Source organism: Catharus ustulatus, chromosome 1 (assembly GCF_009819885.2).
Source record: "Catharus ustulatus isolate bCatUst1 chromosome 1, bCatUst1.pri.v2, whole genome shotgun sequence".
Classification (NCBI taxonomy): Eukaryota; Metazoa; Chordata; class Aves; order Passeriformes; family Turdidae; genus Catharus; species Catharus ustulatus.
The window spans coordinates 20,960,993-20,984,570 of NC_046221.1; the positions used below are offsets into that span (position 1 = coordinate 20,960,993).

The 23,578-nt window shown below is 39.9% G+C and overlaps 1 protein-coding gene across 1 annotated transcript in view; it reads left to right on the forward strand.

Annotated features, from left to right (window-relative positions):
• Nucleotides 1–23,578, forward strand: part of ST8SIA6 (ST8 alpha-N-acetyl-neuraminide alpha-2,8-sialyltransferase 6) — a 45,892-nt gene that overhangs the window by 12,545 nt on the left and 9,769 nt on the right. The window contains exons 4-8 of the mRNA XM_033062958.2: nucleotides 1,914–2,000; nucleotides 14,069–14,213; nucleotides 16,504–16,616; nucleotides 17,764–17,856; nucleotides 21,384–21,856. Of these exons, the coding sequence (XP_032918849.1) occupies nucleotides 1,914–2,000; nucleotides 14,069–14,213; nucleotides 16,504–16,616; nucleotides 17,764–17,856; nucleotides 21,384–21,852 (907 nt within the window). The 3' untranslated portion in view covers nucleotides 21,853–21,856. The remainder of the gene's footprint in view (nucleotides 1–1,913; nucleotides 2,001–14,068; nucleotides 14,214–16,503; nucleotides 16,617–17,763; nucleotides 17,857–21,383; nucleotides 21,857–23,578) is intronic.

A 23,578-nucleotide genomic window follows, 5' to 3' on the forward strand; every position in this document is an offset into this window, starting at 1 on the left:
AAAATGTCTTCATTCTTTTGACTTATATTTACGAAGTATTTAGTGTATGAACAAATTTAAATCTCTTGACTGGGCTTTCAAGAGCAGAGATCTCTTTGCTCTTTGGTTATATGTAGCAATGTAACCAAAGTAACGGATCATTTAAAATAGCAGATTGTTTTATTTTTGAGACAGTTTAAAGGAAAACTTACATCTGTAAATATTGGCCTATTGTCTTTAGATGATTGAGCTTTGGGGAACTCTATAAAGTAAATGAAAGAAAAGGTGTAATAAGTTACAGTAGTTTCACGAATACAAGCCGCACAGATTATAAGCCGCACCCCCGGTGCCTCGACAATGTTGCTGTCTTTGTCAATAGATAAGCCGCACCCCGAATATTAGCCGCACTTTCGTTCGTCGCGAGAATCCGTGCGCAGCTTTCACAAATTGGCCAATTAGTAACAGGATCGCGGCATAGCGGGCTTTACTGGCTCGGGGCGGGGCCAGGCAGGCTCGGCCCGCTCATGGTTGCCGACGGGGCCGGGTGGCCCAGCTCAGCGCCACGGCTCGGCGGGGCTGGCCGGGTGGTGCTGCCGCCGCCGCCGGGCTCGCTGGCCCCCCTCTCCCGTCAGCACCGCCCTGCTGCTGCGTTCGCTCGCCCGGCTGGCAGGGCTGCCGCCGCCGCCGCCGGGCTCGCCGGCCGCCCCGCGCCGCGTTCGCTCGCCCGGCCGGCGGGCTGCCACCGCCGCCGCCGCCGGGCTCGCCGCTCACCCCGCGCCGCGCCCGCCCCGCGCCGCGTTCGCTCGCACCGCGTTCGCTCGCGCCGCGCCCACCCCGTGCCGCGCCCGCCCCGCGCCGCTTTCGCTCGCGCCGCTTTCGCTCGCGCCGCGCCCGCCCCGCGCCGCGTTCGCCCCGCACCGCTTTCGCTCGCGCCGCGCCGTGTTCGCTCGCGCCGCGCCTCGCTCGCCCTGCGCTGCGCCTCGCTCGCCCCACGCCGCGTTCACTCACCCTGCCGGCAGGGCTGCTGCCACCGCTGCCAGGCTCGCCGGCCGCCCCCTCCCGTCTGCACCGCCGCCGCGTTTGCTCGCCCTGGCCGGCACTGCAGGCCCCCGCACCGCCGGGCTCTCCCACGCTGCTGGCCCCGATTCTGCTGGGCTTCCCCCGCTGCCAGGCAGCCCCACCCGCCGGCCTTCCTGCTTCTGCCATGCTCCCCTGCACTGCTAGCCCCAGTTCTCCCGGGCTCCCCCGCCCTGCTGGCTCAGGCTCTGCTGCCCTCCCTGCCCCGCCCTGCTGGCTCAGGCTCAGCCGCCCGCCCCCCGCACTGCTGGCCCCGCCTCTGCCAGGCTTTCCCACCTCTTCCGGGGCCGGCCGGGCTCCAGCTTGGCTTGGGGCTGCCGCGGGCTCTCACTTCCGTGTTGGCAGCTTTTAGAATTTTGTTAATGTATTAGCCGCCCCGGAATATTGGCCGCACTTGCGGGTTTCCACCAAAATTTTGGTCAAATTGGTGCGGCTTGTATTCGTGAAATTACTGTATGTTTCATCTTGGCCTGAAAGAGCTTTTAAGGTTTAAACCACCAAGTACAAGAGAATTATTTATATTATTTTTGAATTTTGCACTTGAGATGATTTCTAATAACTTCAAAATATTTATGGTCAGTTATGTAATTTTGAATCAAGTATACTTTTGAAAGTTTCTGAAGTTCATTAGGTCATCAGTACTAAGATGAGATGTTTAATAGATCATGCTAGTTAAATGAGGATAGTGCTGTTATAAATTACAAAAATAAAATAGGCCATGGAGTCCTAAAAGCAATCTATTATACATGCACCATGCACATTATTATTAATAAATGCATCATTTGAATGTTTTTAGAGAGTGTTTCTAAATATACATACATATATATTCTAGTGTTTGATGTTGTTTCCTTTTTTAGATACTCAGAAGATTATTATCTTGACATAGTCACAAAACTGCAGAACTGCACCTGGGTAAAGAAACCAGAAGAATCTACAAAATTCAGGTAGTTTTCATTGTCTCATTTAGAAAAATTGTTTACTCTATATTTTTATAACAAGCCATAGATTTAAATATTCCCTTTTAAACACATAATTTTTATTGCTTGTAGCTATTTATATGAATTTTTTTTTTATGCTGGAGCTCTTCTTGTTTGTTGGAATTTAACTGTGTAATCTGAGTAGAATAAAAGAACTACAGAAGTAATTTCATCTGTCTTCACTATAATGATTAGTAAGCTAACTTAAATAGAATTAATTAATATATTCCTGGCATAAATCCAACAGTGTTAAAAATGTACTGGTAATGTTATTTTGTCCATCTGAATTGACACACTGATAAAAGCAGTAATGAAGCAGTGTGTTCCTCACCCCAGGACCATTGCCTGTATTACAGAAGTGCCCAAGGCACTCATTAGGTTTGTCACTGCATGTCATGGCCCCTGAGCATGACAGCACACGATTCCTTCTGTCCTTGTTCAGGATGGCACAGAAGGACATGCTCAGTAGGGATGGTGAGATCTGTAAAGCCTAAACTCTCATTTGGAAATCATGTAGGTTTTAAAGAGCAGCTTCACTGTGCCATCCCTGTTGTCTCCATGGAAAAAAGTTGTCTGAAATTGCATTTTTACATGGATCAGAATTAAAGATTTTATCATGATTGTTAAATATAGATAAACTGACCTATCTTCTAACTCTTTGGAGTTAACTAGCATTGTGAGCTTAATATCCACATGCTGAACATCATCCCTTTGGAAGAAGTAGTTTTGGGGTGGGGGGAGACACGGTAAAGGGTTTTGTGAGACTTTAAATTGCTGCGCTTGCTGTGTATCACAGCTGACTAATGGTGTTACCCAAAGTTGAGGCAGGATTGTACACAGAGGTAACACAGAGGTAGCTGTGCACAGAGCTATCAAGTATGATAAGGAGCTGTAAAGCAGCCCATTCTATTTCAGGGCAGGTGTTTTGCACAGAGTTGACAGGAGATGAAACTGCTGTCACCTGCTGCTCACCCTGCTACATTTGAGCTTTTTGTTTTCCAATCTAGCTTTTGTTTTAAACTTCTCTTCCTACCAAATGGACCAGCCACCACGTACCAGCTATTTGCTACTGCTTCTCCTGTACTGGGTGTTTGAATCAGTGGCACATTAGCTACTCCTTGGTCGGACCTGACTTACTCATTTATTGTTTATACAATCTCCCCACTACCAGGCTAGCTTCTATGTCTTTTAGGCCCATGGGAATCAAACACCCAAAACATCATATAAGACTGGACTTTATGTACAGGATGCTTACTGTTCCTCATGCTGTCTTTGGCTTCCAGCAAGGAGTGTGAGTCATAAGTAGTCAAGGTGGGTTATGCAGCCAATGATCAAACTACAAAAATTCAAAAGACAAAACTGTGGGATGCACTAAGCCACCAAAAAAGTGTGGACTGTATGTACATTGAGATGATCTTACTAGCTTTAGTTTAGCTCAAATACCAAGCAGAAAACCATCTTGTAAAATCCATGGTTCATCACAGGCTGGAGAAACTTGTTACTAAATCAATATTCAAGGGCTGTGCTCTTATGATTTCCTTGGGTTTTAACATCCAAACTAGCTGGAGTATTAACTAGTTCATATGTATGTAACCCATACTTCAATTCTGACGACAGTACTATATATTCTGTTCCTGAAATTTGATCTGATTTGATGTAATCAAAGATTTCCATTGATATGACTTAGGACTTGTGCTTTGGTGCATTGAAAATTATTATTTTACAGAAGATGGGTGCTTTTGCATAAGTCTTGTCTTTCTTTTTTCATTCTTGGTCTCCTCTTTTTTTTTTTTTGGAAATAAGATATTAAAATTTTACAGTTGTCTTTAATCCATGGCCATACTGGAAATTTTCAAGGCTCTTAGCAGTTGATCAATAGAGTCTTAAAAAACAAAGATTTAAAAAAGAAAACCAAATTCTATATAAAATTTTCTGGCTAGATCTCCATGCTTACAGCACTCCCAGACTTATTTATCAGACTTAAGCCTGCAACTAGCTTTGCAAGGGCACTTTAGCTGAGAAATGATGCATTAACAGAGCTATGGGGGAAAAAAAGTTTCTAGAGTTGTAGTGAAATAAATGAATTAATAATCCCTGGGCAGTAGATCTCTTCTTTTTTTCTGACTTAGCCTAGTATCAGTAATAGCTGTGTAATACAAATATTGTACAGTCTGAAAATCTCATTTAGTAGGTAGATAAACACACCTATTTCCAGAAGAGGAAATTAATCTCTCAGTTGTGCAGCAGAAACTGTGTACTACAGCCAGCCACCTTCAGCAGGAGAAACTTGAAGCAGCCTGTGTCACATTATTCACCTGCCAGTGCCACCAGAAGTCTGCCTGCTGACAAGACTGCAGAGAAGCTGCTTGACTTCTTTTCCTGTTTGTCCATCTGTTAAATGGAGTGAACGCTTAGATGCTTCCCAGGCGCAGTGTCAATTTTATGACATCTCTCTATTATCCTAAAGTTCTAAAGAACAGGCATGCATATTTATAAGGGATTTAATGTCTTATGCTTCAGGGCATAAACTAACCTCTAATTAATGAGGTTCAAGAGCAGCTTCTCCTGGGTAGTTAATTTTTCAGAGAAGCTTTCCTGTGTTTTCCTTTGCAGCTTTTGCTGTTGGCTTCTGTCATGCTGCTAGTGGAGTGAAGGAATATGTGATCTAAGCCAGTAACTCCTATGTTCCTAGAAGACAGCACTGTGTGCCAAGGAGAACAGCCATTCTCATTGCAAGCTGCTCTCCCAGCAGATCCAGGCCAAATAAAAGGATATAAATTAGAAGTGCATTTCAGGAAATAAATACTTGTCTTTTTATTTGGCAAAAGGACTGCAGCTGACAGCCATGTCTGGCACAAACTACAGTGTTTTTGCCAGCTCTCTGTTGGAGAGCAAAGTACAGGACTCCAGGCTGACCATCTACTACCTGGCTCAGCTTTATCCTGCAGCTGTGCAAAATGTGTCCATTTGTTGTCAGAGGGCTGCCCTTTCCCAAATGGCTCCCTCCCTAGCTGCTCTGCTGTGCAGGCCCACATGTTCTCAGCTAGGTTGCTATCTGGCAGTGCTCACTGGTTCTTGATGGCTATGTGATGCTTACACATGCATTTCTCAGAATTGGGAGGAGCCAGGAAACAAGTACAAGCCATGATCTCTTTAATACCTCCCATATCCACAGTCACTCTTCTGTGGTTGACTTTTGTCCAGAATCTGTCAGGGAACCAATCTTCTGGCATTTCACTTGTTTTTGTGTCTATAACGGTGGCATCAGCATTGCCAGAGATAGACTTCCCTCAGAGAAGCAACTGCAAGCACTTGCTTCATTGCTCTTGAAATCTAGTTAAGATTTATTGTGCCACACAGTAGTATTTGTCAGACGTTGTTAAAAAAGGGGTATAATCCTGCTAACAGTGATTTTGGGAGTCTTCTCCAGCATTTACTCCTAGGGACATATAGAAAACTATATTTTTATTCAGACTTTTCCTTTATAAAATTTGTCTTCTCTTGACATTTTAAAAATTTCTTTTGCTCTTTACGGCTCTTCAATCATCTAGCATCTCCACATTATGCCTTTGTTTTTAAGCCTAACTGAATTCTTCCTCCCTTTCCAGGATTACAGATAGCTCTATCTTGTTTTACACAGAACAAGTCCTTGGATTTCTTGTCTGTAAGAGAGAAACTTGGAAAAGTGGGAGAAATAATCTCACAGCTGACTAGGAGGGTCATCCTTAATGCTTTAGGGTAGCTTCCTCTGCAAAGGATCTTCTAGCTACAGTCAGCAGAGTCTCAAGTTCCCTAGGTAACCTGAATATTAATTATTATATTAGTATTCTGCAAAGGTTTTCCACTGTAAAGAAATATTTCATTAGTGCAACAAATTACAGAGCCCAATTAACTGCAAGCTGTAATTGTTTTTTCACACCTCCACAAGCTTTACAGGCTTTTAAGCTTGATTTACTCTCATTTGGGCTATGCATGAATGGTATCAATCTGCAGGTTTTCAAAATAGTTGTGACTCCAGCTTTTGCGGAAATCTATTAAATACTTAACACAGGCCTCAAATTGAGGGGAGAAAGGCTGAGTAGATGCTGTGTTTCAGAGAAGCCTCTGAGCATTGTATTTCTAGCTATCTACTGAGCTTGAAGCCTGTCAAAGCAATGCAACAGCACTTCAGGACAGGTATCACACTTGAATAGTGAGCTGTGGGTACTGATCCCTCTCCCCATAGAAAGACCATTCTAGAAAAACCATATTTGCATCTCATAATGAAGAGAGAAGGCTATTCCTAGGTGTAAAACACAATTTTAAAATTCCTGATGTTGCACTGCAGTCTAGCTGGCAGAATGCTGCCCTCAACCAAAATATTTTTTTTCTTTTTTAAAAGAACATTTCTACTTTAAAAAAGGAACATAGACTCTTACAGAGTTAGAAGATCAACCATTTTCCTAGTCCCATTATTTTCCCTCTTCTTTTTTATTTTACTTGACTTCTATTACTCTTTTTTCACTTTAATATCTCTTCTCAAAAGTGTCTGTTAAACATTCCTGCAAATTATAGAATACCACTTTTTGAAGAGATTAGTTTTGTTGTAAGCTACCCTCTAACCCATGTAACAGTATTGCTTAGCACATCTGTGTACTGCAATGAACCCCAGCTGAAACACAAATAAAACATACTGCAAGGTCAATTTATGCTTATATAAGCTCACACCACCACATAAAATCAATAGCTTTTCTAACACTAAACAGATCAATATTTCTGCTGTAATCTCTGAAATCTTCCAGCTTACAAGAAAGCACACAGAACTCAGACTGCAGAGCACTTAGGAGTACATTTACTGCACAGATTTAATAGATGATATGTAAAATAATGAGTATATATTCAAAGACATTTTATTTCAGGAATGAAAATGATGGGTGGAGAGATAGTAATTAGTGACAATTTGAAGAAATGCTTGAATCTTTTAATTGGCCTACAGACTATTATACACTTTTCTAAAGGGTGGAGGATTCCTATAACGAGAATCTAATTTTGGATCTGTCTGAGCTAATTATGTCTTCATGGCAGACTCTCTAAATAGTCTTTGGTTTGAAAATTTTATTACACTTTTTACATATTCAGCCTTGATTTCAGATTCAACCCTTTTGGCTTTCTTTGTCTTAGACATTTATGATGTTATTTCATTTATAGGCAATTCAAGGGCTGTCAGTGTATCATTCCCCTTCAACATGTTCTGTTTCAGATATCAGATTTAGCCACCCTTCTCTTAAAGTTTGGAATATTTCATAATATGCTCCATTGCACTTTGATTGACAAATTGACTTGGATTGACAAGAGCCTGGAGAAGCCTGTATCATTGTCTAGAGCACCTCCAGTGCAGTACAATAAGACAACTGCTTGCTCATTATAAAATAACACATAAATGGACATAGATAAAAAGTAGTCTTCCTGCTTGTAGTTGTGCCCTTGAAATTTTGCTGTTATGTAGTGAAATTTTTTGTTCTTCTACTGTCACGAAGTATAAAACCTCGAAGTCTTTGATGTCTTCACATGTCCAGCACAATAACTGACGTGAACTAATGATTATAAATATCCAAGCTAGGTAAACTATTACAACAAGCTTAACAAATTTATGTGCTTGCGTATTAAAGCAAGTACAAAACCTTTTCTGGTTTGTAGTAATCTACAGACTTTTTTTGTTTGAATGCTTTGCTCTTTGTTCTTGAACTTACAAGCTGTGCTGTGAAGTCCACTTAACTCACAGGAGTTACAGCTTTAAATATTTGCTAGTTATAATTTGTGTTTGGTTCTCTTTTATGTGATGTGTAGATGTTTTTGTGTCTAGGGTAACTGAAAATCTGCAAGGAGATACTTCTATTTAAGCATTGCTGGTGTCAATAATGTGCATGTGCTTTATAACAGGACTGATATGGTACTGTTTTTGCAAACAAACATTCACTTTATAGGTGTTTTTAAATGGTGACTTAAAACCAAATACCTTTATACCATTATTGAAAAAAGTTTGTCCTGATCACTATAAAAATACTCCAGTTGACTAAATTTTGCACCTTGCCTAGGCAACCTTTTTCAGTCTGTTCCCTAATACTGAACTTAAGCTTTCTTTAGAGCAAATTAAAATTATTTTCTTCACCCTTCCCACGATGGCCTTAAAGGACAGTTGAGCATCTGTTATTTCTAACAATGTTTTGAATATTTTGATACTTTTGCAGTGTCTGTCTCCATCCATTTTTCTCCTCCTCCCACCCTAGTTTAGTCCAATGCATAACAACAGTGAAATATTTCACACTATTCTCAGTAATGACAAATGCCTTCAAGCCACAGATCCACAGGCACTGGTGTCATACTGAAGCATTTTCATTGGAAAAAGTTTGGTGGAATGGTAAATTTTTGAACTCTGCAGAAGTTTTTTTTACATAAAGACAAATTCATATTCATCATAGATTCTTCTCATAACATTCAGAGTAACCCAGTGCTGGCTTTTGAACCAGCTGAGAGAGTCTGCTAACCTTTGGCTAACCAGTGATTGTTTTAGCCCTTGTAGTTGGTCCACATGAGTTGCTGAAGTTGTTGGAATGTTTGCAGTATCTTCAGGATCTGTGCACACTGTGACTTGTCAGCAGCCATGTGCAGTCTATACAGAAGGCCCGAATCAGCTAAAATGCATATATTCACAGTACAGAACCAAGGTAGCTAATTTTGCTGCTATCTTAGCTAAAGAGCAACTGCAGGAGCTGCAAAGATACTATATCAGCATATTTAGAGCATGTGTATTCCACTAAACACAGTGGACTATCCATATGGAGTGATTGTTATGCAGAAAAGTTTGGAAACATGTAATCAAAGCAACAGCCCTCTGTTACTGCCAACAGTTTAGCATGGAAAATCTGCATAGCAGTTGGAAAATAACATTATTTGGCTTGTCTCACAAGACAAAATAATTTTGATAGCTTGCTTCAAGAAACCTTCAAGAAAGGATTTTTGTACAGTCTCAGTGGCCCTGAACCTGAAGAAATTACAGTAATTTCACGACCATAAGGCGCACCGGACTATAAGGCGCATTTCTGGGTTTGGGGGAAAATTTTAGTCAAAAGGGTGCGCCTTATAGTCGTGACATTACTGTATTTGGATTCCATAGGCTAAAAATTCTGCATCAGCTGAACAACAATACAAACTTGGGTCCTACACCCTTCAGCTGCAAAGGAAAAATTTAGTGAAAGTGTATACTGAGCAACAAAAACCGTTTTTTAGTGCAACTATGTGTGAGTCTGTGTTGTTCTAATGTGATCAAAACTTCCCAGACAAATGCAGCACACTTAGGTTGTTGACTAAGATCATGACTGTACTTAGTCATATAAGATTTGTATTATCTGTCAAAAGGATGTAGTCTTTTTCCAGGTTCTTATTTTGTTCCTCACTTATTACAAGTGCCTGTTCTAGTCAACTCCCTTTCTGCTTATCTTGGCATAAGAAACACCTGTGTTTGGAGTTATTCCTCAGGATTAAGAAGTAACTCTTAGATATCACTCAGCTTCCAAATCCCTGCAGGAGATATGTTGGCGTGTAAGAGTCGAAATGAGGGATGAAGGGCTCCAGATTGGCTCTTTAAAATGCTGTTTATTATATCCAGATGATACAGCAATTCACAGGTTGTGGCTGACAAGAGCCTATCCTACAGCTTGTCAGCCACAGCTGTAAGCTAGTGTGAAGCCAACTCTAGTTCTGGTTACAATGCATTAGATACTTTTCTTTGCTGAATATTCTAATACATGACAACCAGTCAATACTTTTGCTATTACCTATAGCCTGTCATAACTACTAACATTGCCTTATTCATGTTACTATTTTCCAGTCACAAAAAGTATGCTACAGATTAAGCTAGACGTTTTTCAGTTTTCTTTCAGTGGGAAATTTTGAGACCTCTCTTTCTACTTGCAGCATTGGCTTTCTTATTTGCCTGTGAAAATCTTTTTGCTTGGTAAAAACATCTTTTTTTTGAGGTGGATTTATCCTTTGCTTTGAGTCATAAAAACCAACTTACTTCCAACTCACTTTACCCTTTGACTTAGTTATCCAGTAAGACTAGATCAGCAATTTTTCTTCTACATCAAAACTTGCCATCATGTCTATTCCTTCTTCAGATTCTGCATTTAAAAATCTTTCTCTTATACATACATATCTGTGAGACCTTCCTGTCAAATCCTTATCTTTCCCAACATAGGGGGAAGAGGCTTCTCCAAATAAGAAACTGTCAGTAATAACCTCTGCTACAGAGGAGATATTTTCCAGAAGCACAGGTACAAACCGAGTACAAAACTTGGGTAGTTTGACTCAAGCATTCACCTTCAGTCTGGACTTGTCATGCTATGACTGGATCATAAACACCCTTTGTTCTAGAACAACCCTGCAGTTTGTCTTTCATTAGTTTCAGTCTGACAAATGCTGGAACTTAAACCTTCTTGCTGTAAGCTACATTCATGTTCTGAAGGGTATGAGATGGATGCTCAACCTGTATAGCAGCATCCTATCTTCCAAGAGCTGCTTCCATATCGCAGGGTTTTTTCCCAGTCAGAACAGGCAATGTGAATTGCTTTCTAATAAAAAAAAAAAAAAAAAAAATAAAAAGTTACTACTTTTTGATGGTGTTACAATTTTGACCCTTGTTCTTATCCCACCATCTTAAGTTTCCCTCTTCCCAGGTGGCATGAAAGAAGTTAAAATGTCTTAGCTTTGTAACTCTTCACATAGAGCCCTTGTAGGATATGTGTTAATCTTATGAAGTAAATGCTCTTCAGTGAGTTGTCACCTCCTGACAGACCACATATGAATGACATTCACACTCTCATGAAATTGCAGTAATAGATTGCATGAACTGCCCAGTCTCTACTCCTTCCTCATCGTTTGCTCTCAGTTGTAGATTACCACGTTTCACAGCTTTTACAAAACCCTGTGTGAACAGATTGCTGAATACACTGCCGTGGGTAATGCTGTCTGCAGATTGCATGCATTTCCACTGGAGCTTTGTACAGAGATGCTTGAGCACAGTGGGATTCTGTGTCACGATTTGATCTAAATAAAATGTCTCTATTGTTACCACCAAATTTTTAGCATGGATGCTCTAAGAATATCTGTCATTACTCAGTATGTATTCTCTTGTTCTTACTGTGTTTCTGGACTAGCTTGGCTCTGCTTTACTTCCTCGGTGAATCCATAATATTAATTTAAACTATTACTTTCTTATTAATTCTGATATCTGTTTTTCTTCCGCACTGCTTCTGCTTTTATTGAAGCACTCGTTCTTGTGGAATGAATAATAAAAAGCAAAAACATGTCATCTCTATTAATGAATAGGGTCTGTTATCAGTTTGCCTTTTCAGGGTCTGGTAGCCATCACACACAAAAGAGCTGTTTTACTAAAGTTGGCAGGAATATTCTGGCATTATTCCTTCTCCTCTGAATGTCCAGTGTTTGACACAGATAATGTTAATCCCTGCTTCATTTAGCTTCAAGAAAATAAACAAGGAGATCAACATTAAGGGTTATGTGATTCCTCATTTCCATGTGAGTGCCAGGGAGCAGTGAAGGACAGCTGCTTCCTGAGGGACAGGGTGTGGGATTCCAGCGCAGTAACCTGGCCAGCAGAGCAGAAACTGGTAGCTGGGCTCCTGTAGCAGGAATGGGGCAGCCCTAGTCCAGGCATGAGCACCTCCTTGCGAACAGGATGGACACAGCTGGAGACTGGCCCTGCTGTGATGTTTCTAGGGCAGTGACTGATGACTCTGGAAGACTGAAATAGAGTCCTGGACCCTAGACAGGAGAGGGGCAGCCCCAGGATGCTGGACAGTAGTGAGGCTTGGTGGAGCCCTTAGGACCTGACACTGAGATCTGAATCCTCTTATTGCTACAGTATTTTTTAAGACCGGAAAGAGCTGGTTATAGCAAAAAGTGACAAGAAAGAAAAGCAAGTGTGCTCCAGTCAAAAACAATAACACTGGTTTGATAACATCCAGTGTTCCCAGACATGGTAATTTCACTCTACTGCCTTACTGCATCCTTTCTACTTGGCCATATATTTAGGATAGGATACTATATATTCACAGAGCAATTGTTTTCACCGTGTGGATATCTCCTGACCCCAGAGCATAGTTGCAGTTCCACTCACAGCCTTGGACCTAGTGGTTTTCATTGGCCACAGATCTTCCCTGCCCCTTCAGGTTTTGAGCAGGCCAGTGGGAATCACCATGTTTAGGGAGTGGAGTCGAATGCAGCTCATGGAAATCTGAACCCTACTGGTTCCTCTCTCAGGAGCGACATTTGCTGGTTACTCTCCTAGTGTGGTTATTTATGATCTGTGCCATCCCAGCACTCCAAGTGTTCCTCATACATCTGGAAACTTCGCCTTGGAAGAGTTTCAGAACTCAGTATTTGAAAAGGGTTAATATATACCAGTAAGTCAATTAGCAACTGAAATGGTGCTCTTTTCTTTCTTTGTCTCCTTTTGTATTTTATGTATGAATCAAACCAACCTTCCCAAGTTTTTTTTCCCCCTCATTTTGGCCATTTTTTCAAGAGAAGTGAGGTTGAGAGTTACCCCCGATGTTCATTCTCCTCCCTGTCTTCCGAGAAACGATGTTTAGGTTCTTCTATGTTCTGGACTATGCCTCAGTTCAATCAGAAACCTTAAATTATTATTTTTTGTAATATCTATAATAATAATAATTATTTTTTAAAAATTATTATTGTTATTCTTGTATTTTCTCTGTCTACATTGTTGATAAACTGAAATGTAGCAACTTTTCTTAGCTGTGTCTTAGCCCATTGAAGTCAGCTCACTTTCAAACAGAATTTGGCTTCTAATATTTAACTAGTTTCAACAATTTGTTTTACTTTAGACATTGAAACAGTATGAAATAAAGCTTTTCTATTCCTTTGGCTCTAATGGTAATTTTTTTTTCTTCTCAATTAACCTTCAGTGTGGTATTTTCAAAATTCTGGGCAATTGTGTTATAAATGTATTTTCTTCTCTAAATTGTTAGTAGTTCTCTTTATATCTCACCTAATGAGAAATCTGTTTCCTAGCAATTGATACATAATGTCTGCCCATGAATATTTCAGCCTTACAGCCTGACAATCAGATCCCATGGCAGCAGAGAGGATGTTGTTGCCTAAAGCAAAATGAATTATAGTGTTTTGGGTTTGATTTCAAAGGTCTGATGGGGATTTTCATTTCACTTCATTTCGTTTCATTTCACTGTTAATAATGTAGAATGTTCATACACATAATATTTTTATAAGTTTGGAGGTAACAGGAGTTGTAAGATGAGTGATGTCTTCACTCCCACAAATGGTTTGAGTAGTGAATCCTTTGAATTTTTATTTTTTTAAGGGCTTCTGCTAGGTGTTTTGGGGAGCAACTAGGCTATCTGTCTGGCATATAGGTATCTGCCTTCTTTATGTACAAGCTGTGATGTAATTTAGTTAATGTCTGTGGTACTGTGAACAGGAAAATTGTGATGAACAGTTGCGGAAATCAATTATTAATTAATTGGCTTGCAACCATCTAAACCACACTGCCAATGCCTTCCATCTCAATCTCTTTTATTTCCATTTTTTTCCCCCCTTCTTTAACCTTCTAGTTTCTTACAATCACTTGTTCTATGTTGATGAAAAATCACATTTTTAATTCTTAATTCTTAATTTGGGCACTGAAGTCTCTCAGTGTTTCTGTATTAATCTAAGCAATTAATAATATTGAGGAGATTGATTTTAAGTTTTTCTCCGTGGGGAAAGGAGACCAAGAGATAAAAGCAGTTATCAGTTCTTGGTCTGATTAGTTTCTGAATGCTTACTGTGAAAAAAGACTTGCTTAGCATAGCAAGTCAAAGGAAATGACATCATAGAAGGTTAATGTAGCCTTTTGCTGCTAGTTAATTCAAAGTGGTGTTCATTGATGTGGTTCTCTAGCACTGCTTTTCTACTTATTTGCCTGTCTTTGAGCAGTTTGTTTGTGTTTTTTGCAGGTCAGAATTAGCTTCCTGCTGTGATGCAGTCCACAATTTTATTGCTTCTCAAAGCAACAGCCCACTGGGAAGTAACATGAGTTACGAAGTGGAAAGTAAAAAGACTATCCTCATTACAGAGGACATTTTTAAGATGCTGCCTGTAGTAAGAACTGTATCTTTTTCTTGTTATTATAACCATTATGTATATTTTAGGTTAGTAATTGAGATGCCGTGGTTCCTCTGGAAGAGACCCATCAGCCCCTGTATGCACTTTATGCACTTCTTTATTCACCTTGCAAGGTGTTGCTTGTTTTTGGGTTTTTTTGGGTTTTTTTTTTTTTTGGTTTTTTTTTTTTTTTTAGTTTTCCTCTGCAGTTCTAGAGGCATTTACTGATATCCTGCATCATAGATTGGAGGTAGAGTTGCTACAGAACACAAGTGGTGTCTGGCTTGGCAGTAAGTTGAATTCAGGAGCAAATACTCTGAGAACATTTGCCTTGTTTTTATCATTCCTATTTTTAAAGGCATTTCAATCTGGAAGAACATTTCATATTTCTCATATGTCCATGCCATTTCCAGTGCAGGCCTGGGCATGTAAGTTATGAAGGACATTTTGATACAGAATAGCATAGAACATAATAGAGTAGAATAGAGACATTTCAGTTGGGAGGGACCCACAATGGTCACATAGTCCAACTGCCTGATCAATTCAGGGCTGACCAAGTCAAAGCAAGTTATTAAGGACATGATCTAAATGCCTCTTAAACAGTGACAGCTGGGGAAAACAACCACCTCCCTAGGAAGCCTGTTTCAGCAATTGACCATCCTCTTGGTAAAGAAATGCTTCTTAATGTCCAGTCTAAACCTCTCCTGCTGCAGCTTGGAACCATTCTGATGTGTCCTATCACTGGACAGAAAGGAGAAGACATCAGCACCTTCCTTTCCCCTTCCCTTCCTCAGAGAGCAATGGGATTACCTGTTCTTTTCTCCAAACTAAACACATCCAAAATCCTCAGCCACTCTTCATAGAACATTCCTTCCAGCCCTTTCACTAGCTTTGTTACCCACTGGGGCAGGGTGTTTGAAGCCAGAAATGCAGGTTGAGAAGAGGAATCAGATTTTGTACCTCAGGATTACAGTATACATACAAGAAGACCTCGAGACTAGACAAAGAGTTTGTATTTGGTTTCTTGGAGCTAAGAGCACATGGGAACCCTCTTACCCATCTCTGGCATTTTTGATTTGTGAGATCCCAGCTTACATGAGTCTTGTTCTTCCTAACACTGCTGTGAATCAGTCTTTATTGGCTTCATTCCAATAAAGGATACAGTGATTCCAAATTTAAGCTGGAGAAATGATAAAGATAGTATGTTTTGTGTGCACATATACATGGTAAATTGACCAGAATTGTCTGGTCTTTTTGCTCTCTTACCATTCTTTCAGAATTGAACAAAATATTCGAACATGTTGTTTTGTAATATATTGCCAGGCAATATGATGTTTGCTCCTTTCCCCACACTTTTTGCCTTCTTCATAACAGTGTCCCTCCTTGCTTTTCTTTGGGAAAGCTGATGAGAGAAGAAAGAAGGATAATGCTTTCCATAAGCAAGTTTTGAGTCACTTTTACAGCTGGGTTTAATTTCTGCAAAGTATCCCAGCTGTTGGCCTCTGGTGAATGTCAGTGCTCCCACAGCAGAAGACATTAAGCAAGATGTATGAGAAGTTTCTGAGACTGGGATAATAGCCAGCTATGTTAACGTCAACCTGAACAGCCAACAATTTACATTAATTTTATAGGTTGTGAACTGTACTGGTTGTCAAGTGGATGCACTTAGCTCCCACTCAGCTTCCCCACTGCCAGACAGCAAGCCGTAATAAGAAGAAGAGCAGAGAGTGTGAACAGCCAGAAACAGTAATCTTTTCAATGAAGCCTCACATACACAAAGAGTTAAGCCAGGGCACATCGTTATCCTTTATTGCGTCTTCAGGTTCCTCTAAATTTGTTATTCTGCTTCAAATGTAATTGTGTGATGAGACAAGTGAGGAGAATTTACAAAGTTACCTTCTATCACCCAAAAAAGTAAACTATTATATGACAACCCTGAGACGGTTACAGTGCAAAGGAAAATGGGTAAATTTAAACTATCTTCAGTATAAATTAGTTCATTAGTTTGTGAAGGTTTCAATTCACTACTACATAATTTTAGTGTTAAGTGTATTTAAAAGTTACTCAGTTTTAACAATCCAGTGTTATTAAGTTCTGATAGCAGAGGTAGCAGTTCTCTGTTGGTGCCTATTTTTGGCTCTTGGCAGTCCAGGTCTGGCAATCCTGTCTGCTGACTGGTGAATGCTTTTACTGGGATTTACCAGATTAAAGCTATAGAGCAAATAGACACAAAGAAAGAATCAAAACACTTATAAAGAATTGGCTACATCTTTCCATTTGTTTGCAGTCCTCTCCTCTTTCAGTCTATCCCTTCAAGAACTGTGCTGTGGTTGGAAATGGAGGAATTCTGAAAAATTCCAGCTGTGGGGATGAGATTGATAGCTCTGACTTTGTGTTCAGGTAAGAGCTGCTTCATCTTCCTGAAGTGTGTCCAACATTCTGAAAACTTGTGAGGATTGGAAGTGTGCCAATGCTAGTTTGTAGCAATGAGGAAGGATCTTGAAAATTCTTAATTTCTGCCTCTTTAAGGATACTTCTGCTTTGTAGTTTTCAGAATGCTGCTTTCTAATTAAAGAGTGGACTGGATGATACATGTATGATCTGTGATTGCTAAGTCACCTTGCAGTGATGTGAAATGTGATTATCTGAGAAACTGACATTTCTGGTCATTTAAGATCATTTAGGAGACTGGTATTAAATGTCATGTGTATCTCTGGTTTAACAAAGCATTTACTTTGACATAGTTTGGCTCACCCGTGAAGCTACTTAATTGCCCTGATATTTGTTTCATCTGTTACTCATTTTAAAAATTAAGCATCTATTTAAGTAGCATTTTTAATCTCCCTGGATGGACTGGGAGAAAACCGGGTGCACTCTGAGTGTAATTCTGCCCACTCACAGTTTGTAGTTCATGCAAAGAAACAGAGCAACAGAGGGAAGTTTCTTTTCTCAGTGATGTCCAATCACACAGCATGCTGGATTTTGTTTCCTTTTTTCACTTTTTCCTAATATTTGGGCTTTTGAAAATCTTAAAAAAAAAAAAAAATCTTTCCAGTTAGATAACTGTTTTAATAACAATGGGAAGTCTGTACTAAGATGCCAAACTTACTAAGTGACTGAATTTTAAAAAATGCTTTCTTTACATTTTACAGAAATCACTGTTTCTGCAATAGGGCAAGTTATGCTGTTGTTAGAAGACATTGTAGAAGCTTTCAGCAGAAACAGGCTGTTTAGGCAAGAGGGGCAATATTTCCCAGCAACTAGCATAGGGCATTCATAGACTGGCTCCTCCTGGGATTTTGACTGTGCTCCTGGTTTGTGATAGGATTTATGAAAATGAGCTCTCTGTGCCCTATTTTAACCATCTGTACAGTAGATTAAATATCTTTATGGGAAGTGCTGTAAGCCTTATTTAATATTTGTAAAGTGCTTAGACATCTCTGGGAGCTGACATGAAAGTGTCATTGCACAAGAGAGGAATTTGCAAATAATACCTGTAAAGCATTTCTGGTGCATATCTGTTTAAACAAATGTTTCTCAATTTCAGGTGTAACCTCCCTCCAACCACAGGAAACCTTAGCAAAGATGTTGGCATTAAAACAAACCTTGTGACTGTTAATCCAAGTATCATAGCACAAAAGTGAGTACTCCTGCAAATCTGTTTCAGTGCAATGGTGTATAATTGTTTGTCACGATTGAGATTTTCATGGAAATCCATGCATACAGAGCACTGCATGTAGATTACCTCATTAAGCCTTAGTTTCCATGTAGAATATGTACTAATTTAAATGGGAATCTTCTAAACCTGGCCTTTTTTGTATCATAAAGGAGTCAGCAATACCCAGATTAGCAAGAGCCTTGGCTGATACTATTCAACAATTTATGGCAGAGTAAAATTGGTGATTGTAAGCCCAAGCCTCTTCTTTTCCCTCCATGACCCTTATGAACCCAAGCATTTAGAAAGGAACTGTAATCATAAATCAGGAAAGCCTAGAAATGTGGGTCTGACTCTCTCAGCAGTACTGTGAGCACATGTTCTTAGGTAATATGCTTAGAGGCTCTTCTGATGAGGGCTGTTTCCTGAATGGAGGCCCAGCTTCTGTCATCATTTTTTCAGTTCATATGAATGCTGCTTGCTCACATACTTTTTTCTCAGCAGAAGTGGATTTTTTTTCACCTTCTTGATGGAAAGAAAATCTAATAAGGCCAGCCTGAATAATCTGACATCTTCAGCAGGCTGGAACTGAGGCTTATCTATGAAAAGGACTGCTGTGCCATGTTATTTACTGCTAGCTAATCTTACTGTATCTTATTTTCTGTCATAACTGTATTGTCAAAAAGACAACATAAGGCAAAGTGCTTTTTTTCTCCTTGAAAGGAATAACTACAGTGAGTACATAGAAATTACTAACAGACATTTTTTCATTGATTCAGGGATAAAACTCCATTTTTTGCAATGAGTACTATGTTAATGCTTACCCAACCCTTTTTTTACTTTAATGAAGATGAATTATTTTTGTACAAAATTAGATTTAACTCACTGATGTTAGCGGGGCTGCACAAGGATATGAGGAAGGGAAATTGTCCAATGACTCGGCATCCTTGATGACATCTGACCTGATCCACTATTTTTCTGGGCTTAATCAAAGTGTTCTGCCACAGCTGCACTCATTTTTTAGCCAAATAAAGTCACACTAGGGTTAATAGGAGTTAAACTGAAGGAAGTGGGAGATAAACCTGTGGGAGGATTAAGGGAGGGTATAAGAGGACTTTATGATTTTTAAAAAGTATTTATTTAAATATTCAGAAAAAAAAACTGTAAATGCTTTTGAGGAAGATGCAGGAAGCAACTTGGTACCATTTAGCAGAACCAAGTTTGTTTCTTCTCTAAGAAGACCTATTCTGGCACTATTCCCTGTAATTTCTCTTCCTTTATTTGCATACTGGCTTAGTCTGATATTATTATTGTTAAGGTTAATCAGCTTTTGAACTGTGTTTGTCAGGGTGTAAAATGTAGGTGAACTCTCTTGGAGAAAAGCACATTTCTTATGTGTCCTAATGGAACTGGGCTACACTTCTCACAGTGGCATATCTAGAAAGGAGATTGAGACACTGTTGAGTTGTCCAGGTTTCTAGCTAAGGACAAATCAGATTTGAATTCTGTCCTTTACTTTACACTGAGTAAAACCAGAGAAAATTCTTGTAGTGGAGGCCAGAAATTCACCCTTCAGCCACTTTTCCTAGGCATAGGCTCAGGCATTTCTTGCTCGCTTTGGCTGTGTGACTCTTGCATGCAAAGAGGTTCAGGGTCAATAGCAGTGCCTGAGTCTCTCTCATTCCATTTCAGAGTCTGATGGTAATTACACTTTTCTGGGGAGCAGAAGCTGTAAGTTTAAACCCCTTCAGGTTGAAAAGGGGCATATCACTCCTTGCACTAATTTAATTGTGCAAGAGGTAACTCTTCCATTAATGTTTTGAATGGAAATGGCAGTGACTGCTGTCCTCTGTCTTCAAGTGCTGCATGAAAAGAGGCTTTGAACCTACTCAAGTTGTGAAGAGAAATTAAACCAATTTTTCCAGCTTCTGCTGCAGCCATTTGTAAAAAGTGCACTCGGATAGCCTTTGAAAGGTGTAAATACACTGCTTAAATAAACAACTACCTATAAAGGAGGACTCAGTGCTCTGAGTCCCAAAGAGGTGGAAGCTCCATATGTTTAGGTGATTCAGAAAAGTCAGATCTATAGAGGACATGACTTGAGTGACCCCTTGTTTGCCTCACTTTTCAGATAACTTGGGAATTTCACTAGTCAGTATTTGGGAGCACAGAATTATGCAGTGGTGACAGCTAAGTCTCTTTGCTCTTTGTTGGGGACTGAAAGTATCTGAGAATAAATCCTCACCATTTGTGAAGTTAAAACTCTAAGTCTTTATAGATGTCCATGTGTTCTCTTTGTAGCTGAAGGACATAAACAGGGATGCCTATAACTTTAGCTATTTTTAAAGTATATCCTGCACTTGAACACACACTAACCTTTAACACTCCAGGACTACTCACATACATCCTTGGATTTCCACACAGGGTAGACACAGAGATTTTAAAGAGAGATTTTTGTATACCTGTTGATGTAAGAAACTGTCCTGGTTTAAAGGGACAGTATTGCCAGGAAACGGAAATTCAGGAGCTCTCAGGCAAAAAGGTATAGGTTTGGAATAACAGTTCTTTACTGATATATTTACAAGACAAACAAAAACAGCATCAGCTATATGAAAGAAAAAAAAAAACAGTGACAGAACAGAACGAAACTCAGTCTCAGTCCCTTGTTCCAGTCACAGATGTCCTCCTCATCCGCACAGTCCGATGGAGCAGGGCAGGGCAGCCTCTCAGTCGCAGCTGCTGCAGGAGCAGGGGAGCGAGACGGCAGCTCCGTCCCAGGTGGGAGAAGGGTGAGGGAAGAACTTGCTCACTGTGGGCGTCCCGGTTCTCAGAAGCAGGAAGCTTTAGCAGTCGGAGTCCAGGGGGCCTGATCCCACCACAGAGAAAAAACAACCTCTCTCCCCAGTGTTGGCTGGCGAGCTGCCAGTGTCCCCCCACCCACCGAAGGACAAAAGCAGCACTCCACCTTCTGCAATCAAGAAAATCAGGGCCAGCCCAGCCATCCTTTTGTCTTGAGCACTTAACGGCTAAAAGGGGAGCCACCCCGGACAGCTTAACATAATAATGGGAAAAATTTCTAAACCTCCCCCAGCCCACAACAGAAACACATTTCACAAACAGTATATATAGAGAGAGAGTCTGTGTATATATTGTAGTGTATGTATTTTTAGATAGAGAAACTATGAGCACAATTTATTTTTTGCATTCTTCTTAATTTCTTGGATTGATCAATTCTGTAAACATTTCCTATTCTCATTAGCAGTGGATTTGACCTGTTTCAGTATCTCCTGAGTTGCCAGTTTAATCCTATGTAGTGTGTTCCTATTATACAACAGATTTCAATAGGTGCACATATGACAACTCATGATAGGGTGATGTAAACTTGCAGTGCAAACAGGCTGAACTGCTGCAGCAGAGTTCATAATGCATCTTTGTAAGTGCAGTTGTGCTGTTCCAGTCTGTAATGTTTGTGTCAATGTTACATTCCATTCCTAAAATTTTGTACTTTGCAGATACAAGCAGCTAAATCAAAAGAAGACAGAATTTCTGGAAAACATTGCAGTCTATGGAGATGCTTTTCTTTTACTGCCGGCATTTTCCTTCAGAAGCAACACAGCCACTTCTTTTAAAGTATACCGCACTCTGAAAGAGTTCAAAGCTACCCAAAGGGCAATATTTTTTCACCCCACTTATCTGAAAAGTCTTGCCCAGTTCTGGAGAACTAAGGGTGTGAAAGCCTACCGGTTGTCATCTGGTTTTATGATCACTAGTGCTGCTCTTGAGCTGTGTGAGAATGTGAAGCTCTATGGCTTCTGGCCTTTCTCAAAATCCGTAGAGAAGATGCCAATCAGCCACCACTATTACGACAACCAGCTGCCTAAACCGGGTTTCCATGCAATGCCCAAAGAATACAACCAGATCCTTGAGCTTTATGGCAGAGGCATTTTGAAGGTGCAATTTGGTAAATGTGAATCAGACTAAAAAGGTAGGTCCCATTCTTACCACGTGAAATGTCTTTATTTCACTAATGTGCCAAGGGAAAACTTGTTTTACAAATTGTGAGTCTGTTCTTCCTTAGAGAGACATTTCTACTTTACACTCAATGAAAGCTATATTCCTAAATAAGTGAAAGACTGGATCTTTCTGAATAAATATGTATTACAGAGTTGAGAAATATTTTCTAATTGTGAATATTAGATGGGGAGCATAGCTAAGTACAAATTATCTCCATAAACCACAGTCAATCAGAAGTGTCTCCTTATCTCAGATACATATCTGTGCCAACTTATGTTTGGTTTGGTATCAGTTTCCAGGTACCAGCCTCCTTTAAAAATTGCTTTATTAAAGGCATTCACACATTGTGATTTCCAGAAGGAGACACCTGATGCTGGCGCAGCCCTTCCAGGTGTGTGCGGAGAGCAGAGTAAGGATGAGGATTGTTCCATTAAGGGGAAGCATGCATCTGTGCCTCATTTCCTCTTGTTAGGTAAAGATTCAAGCAGTGAGGGAGCTGCCATACGCTACAGCGTATCTGGCTGAGCATTTTACCTTGAGGCAGCTCAGAATCTGGAAATTACAAATATAGGATGAAATGTCATTCCTTTTCCTCTGTTCTTTCTGTCCCAACCCCTTGGACCTCTACCTTCTGTGTATTGCCTCAGAGAAACGCAGCTCAATCTGACCTTTGACCTTGAGCCAATTTGCTGTGTACACACTAGAGATGACTCTGAAAAGATTTGTCTGCATGTTTTCAGTCTTGATTTGCCCTGTTGACAAAATGAAACCAATTTGTAGAAATGCTTCTTCATCTTTTAAGCTAACTCAGAAATTCCTGATTTCACAGAACTCTATTTTTCCAGGGGGTTCAAGTTAATATAATAGTAAGTGAAGTGTACAGTAGAACTGCCATTATGTACTATAAACTTTAATTGGACTGATGTAATCTCATGACTGTATTACTCAAGTTAAATAAATAGCATCATCTTTTTCAAGCCAGAAATTTCAAGCTTAAAAGCTAAGGGCACTTTTCTTCTGGCTGGGTTCTGAAATGTATTTGAAACTATCCTTTGTTGATATTTAGAAAACGTGTTGTCAAAGATACATTCACACTTAGCATATCATCAGAGAATGCTAAGTTTTAAAATAGCAGATTGTTAGTACCAGGAAGGCACAATTTTATTCAGTTTCAAGGGGGGGTTTAAGAAACAGAATTATTAGATTATTAGAGTAATATAAAACCTGTGAGAAGGGACCTAGAATCCATATAGTGAATCCAGTCTCTGAGTCCATAGTGGGAGATTACCTAGGAGGAGATGAATTTCATGTATATGCAGTTTCATGTGACTAAGGTATGCTTTTTTTGTTTGTAAAAGGTTGCAGCTTATTGGAAAGGTTAAGAAATACATAATGTATTTTTTCTTAGTGGCTAAGATGTTTATATCCAGCAGTTTCCATTGTATTTGTTATTCCTATAATATAAATCTTTGGAGACATACTGTGAAATTCTAATTGTAGTAACTACACAAACTAAGAAAATGAAAGCCAACTCCTTAGAAATATTTACTCTAGAGAGAAGCAGATAGAAGCCACAAAAATATTTAAGTATCTTTATGTGTTAATTTAATGCTGTCCATGCTTGATGCACTGAAAATCACTTGTGGCCTAATTTGCCAAATAAGCTGTAAATGAAAAAAAACCAAAAACACTA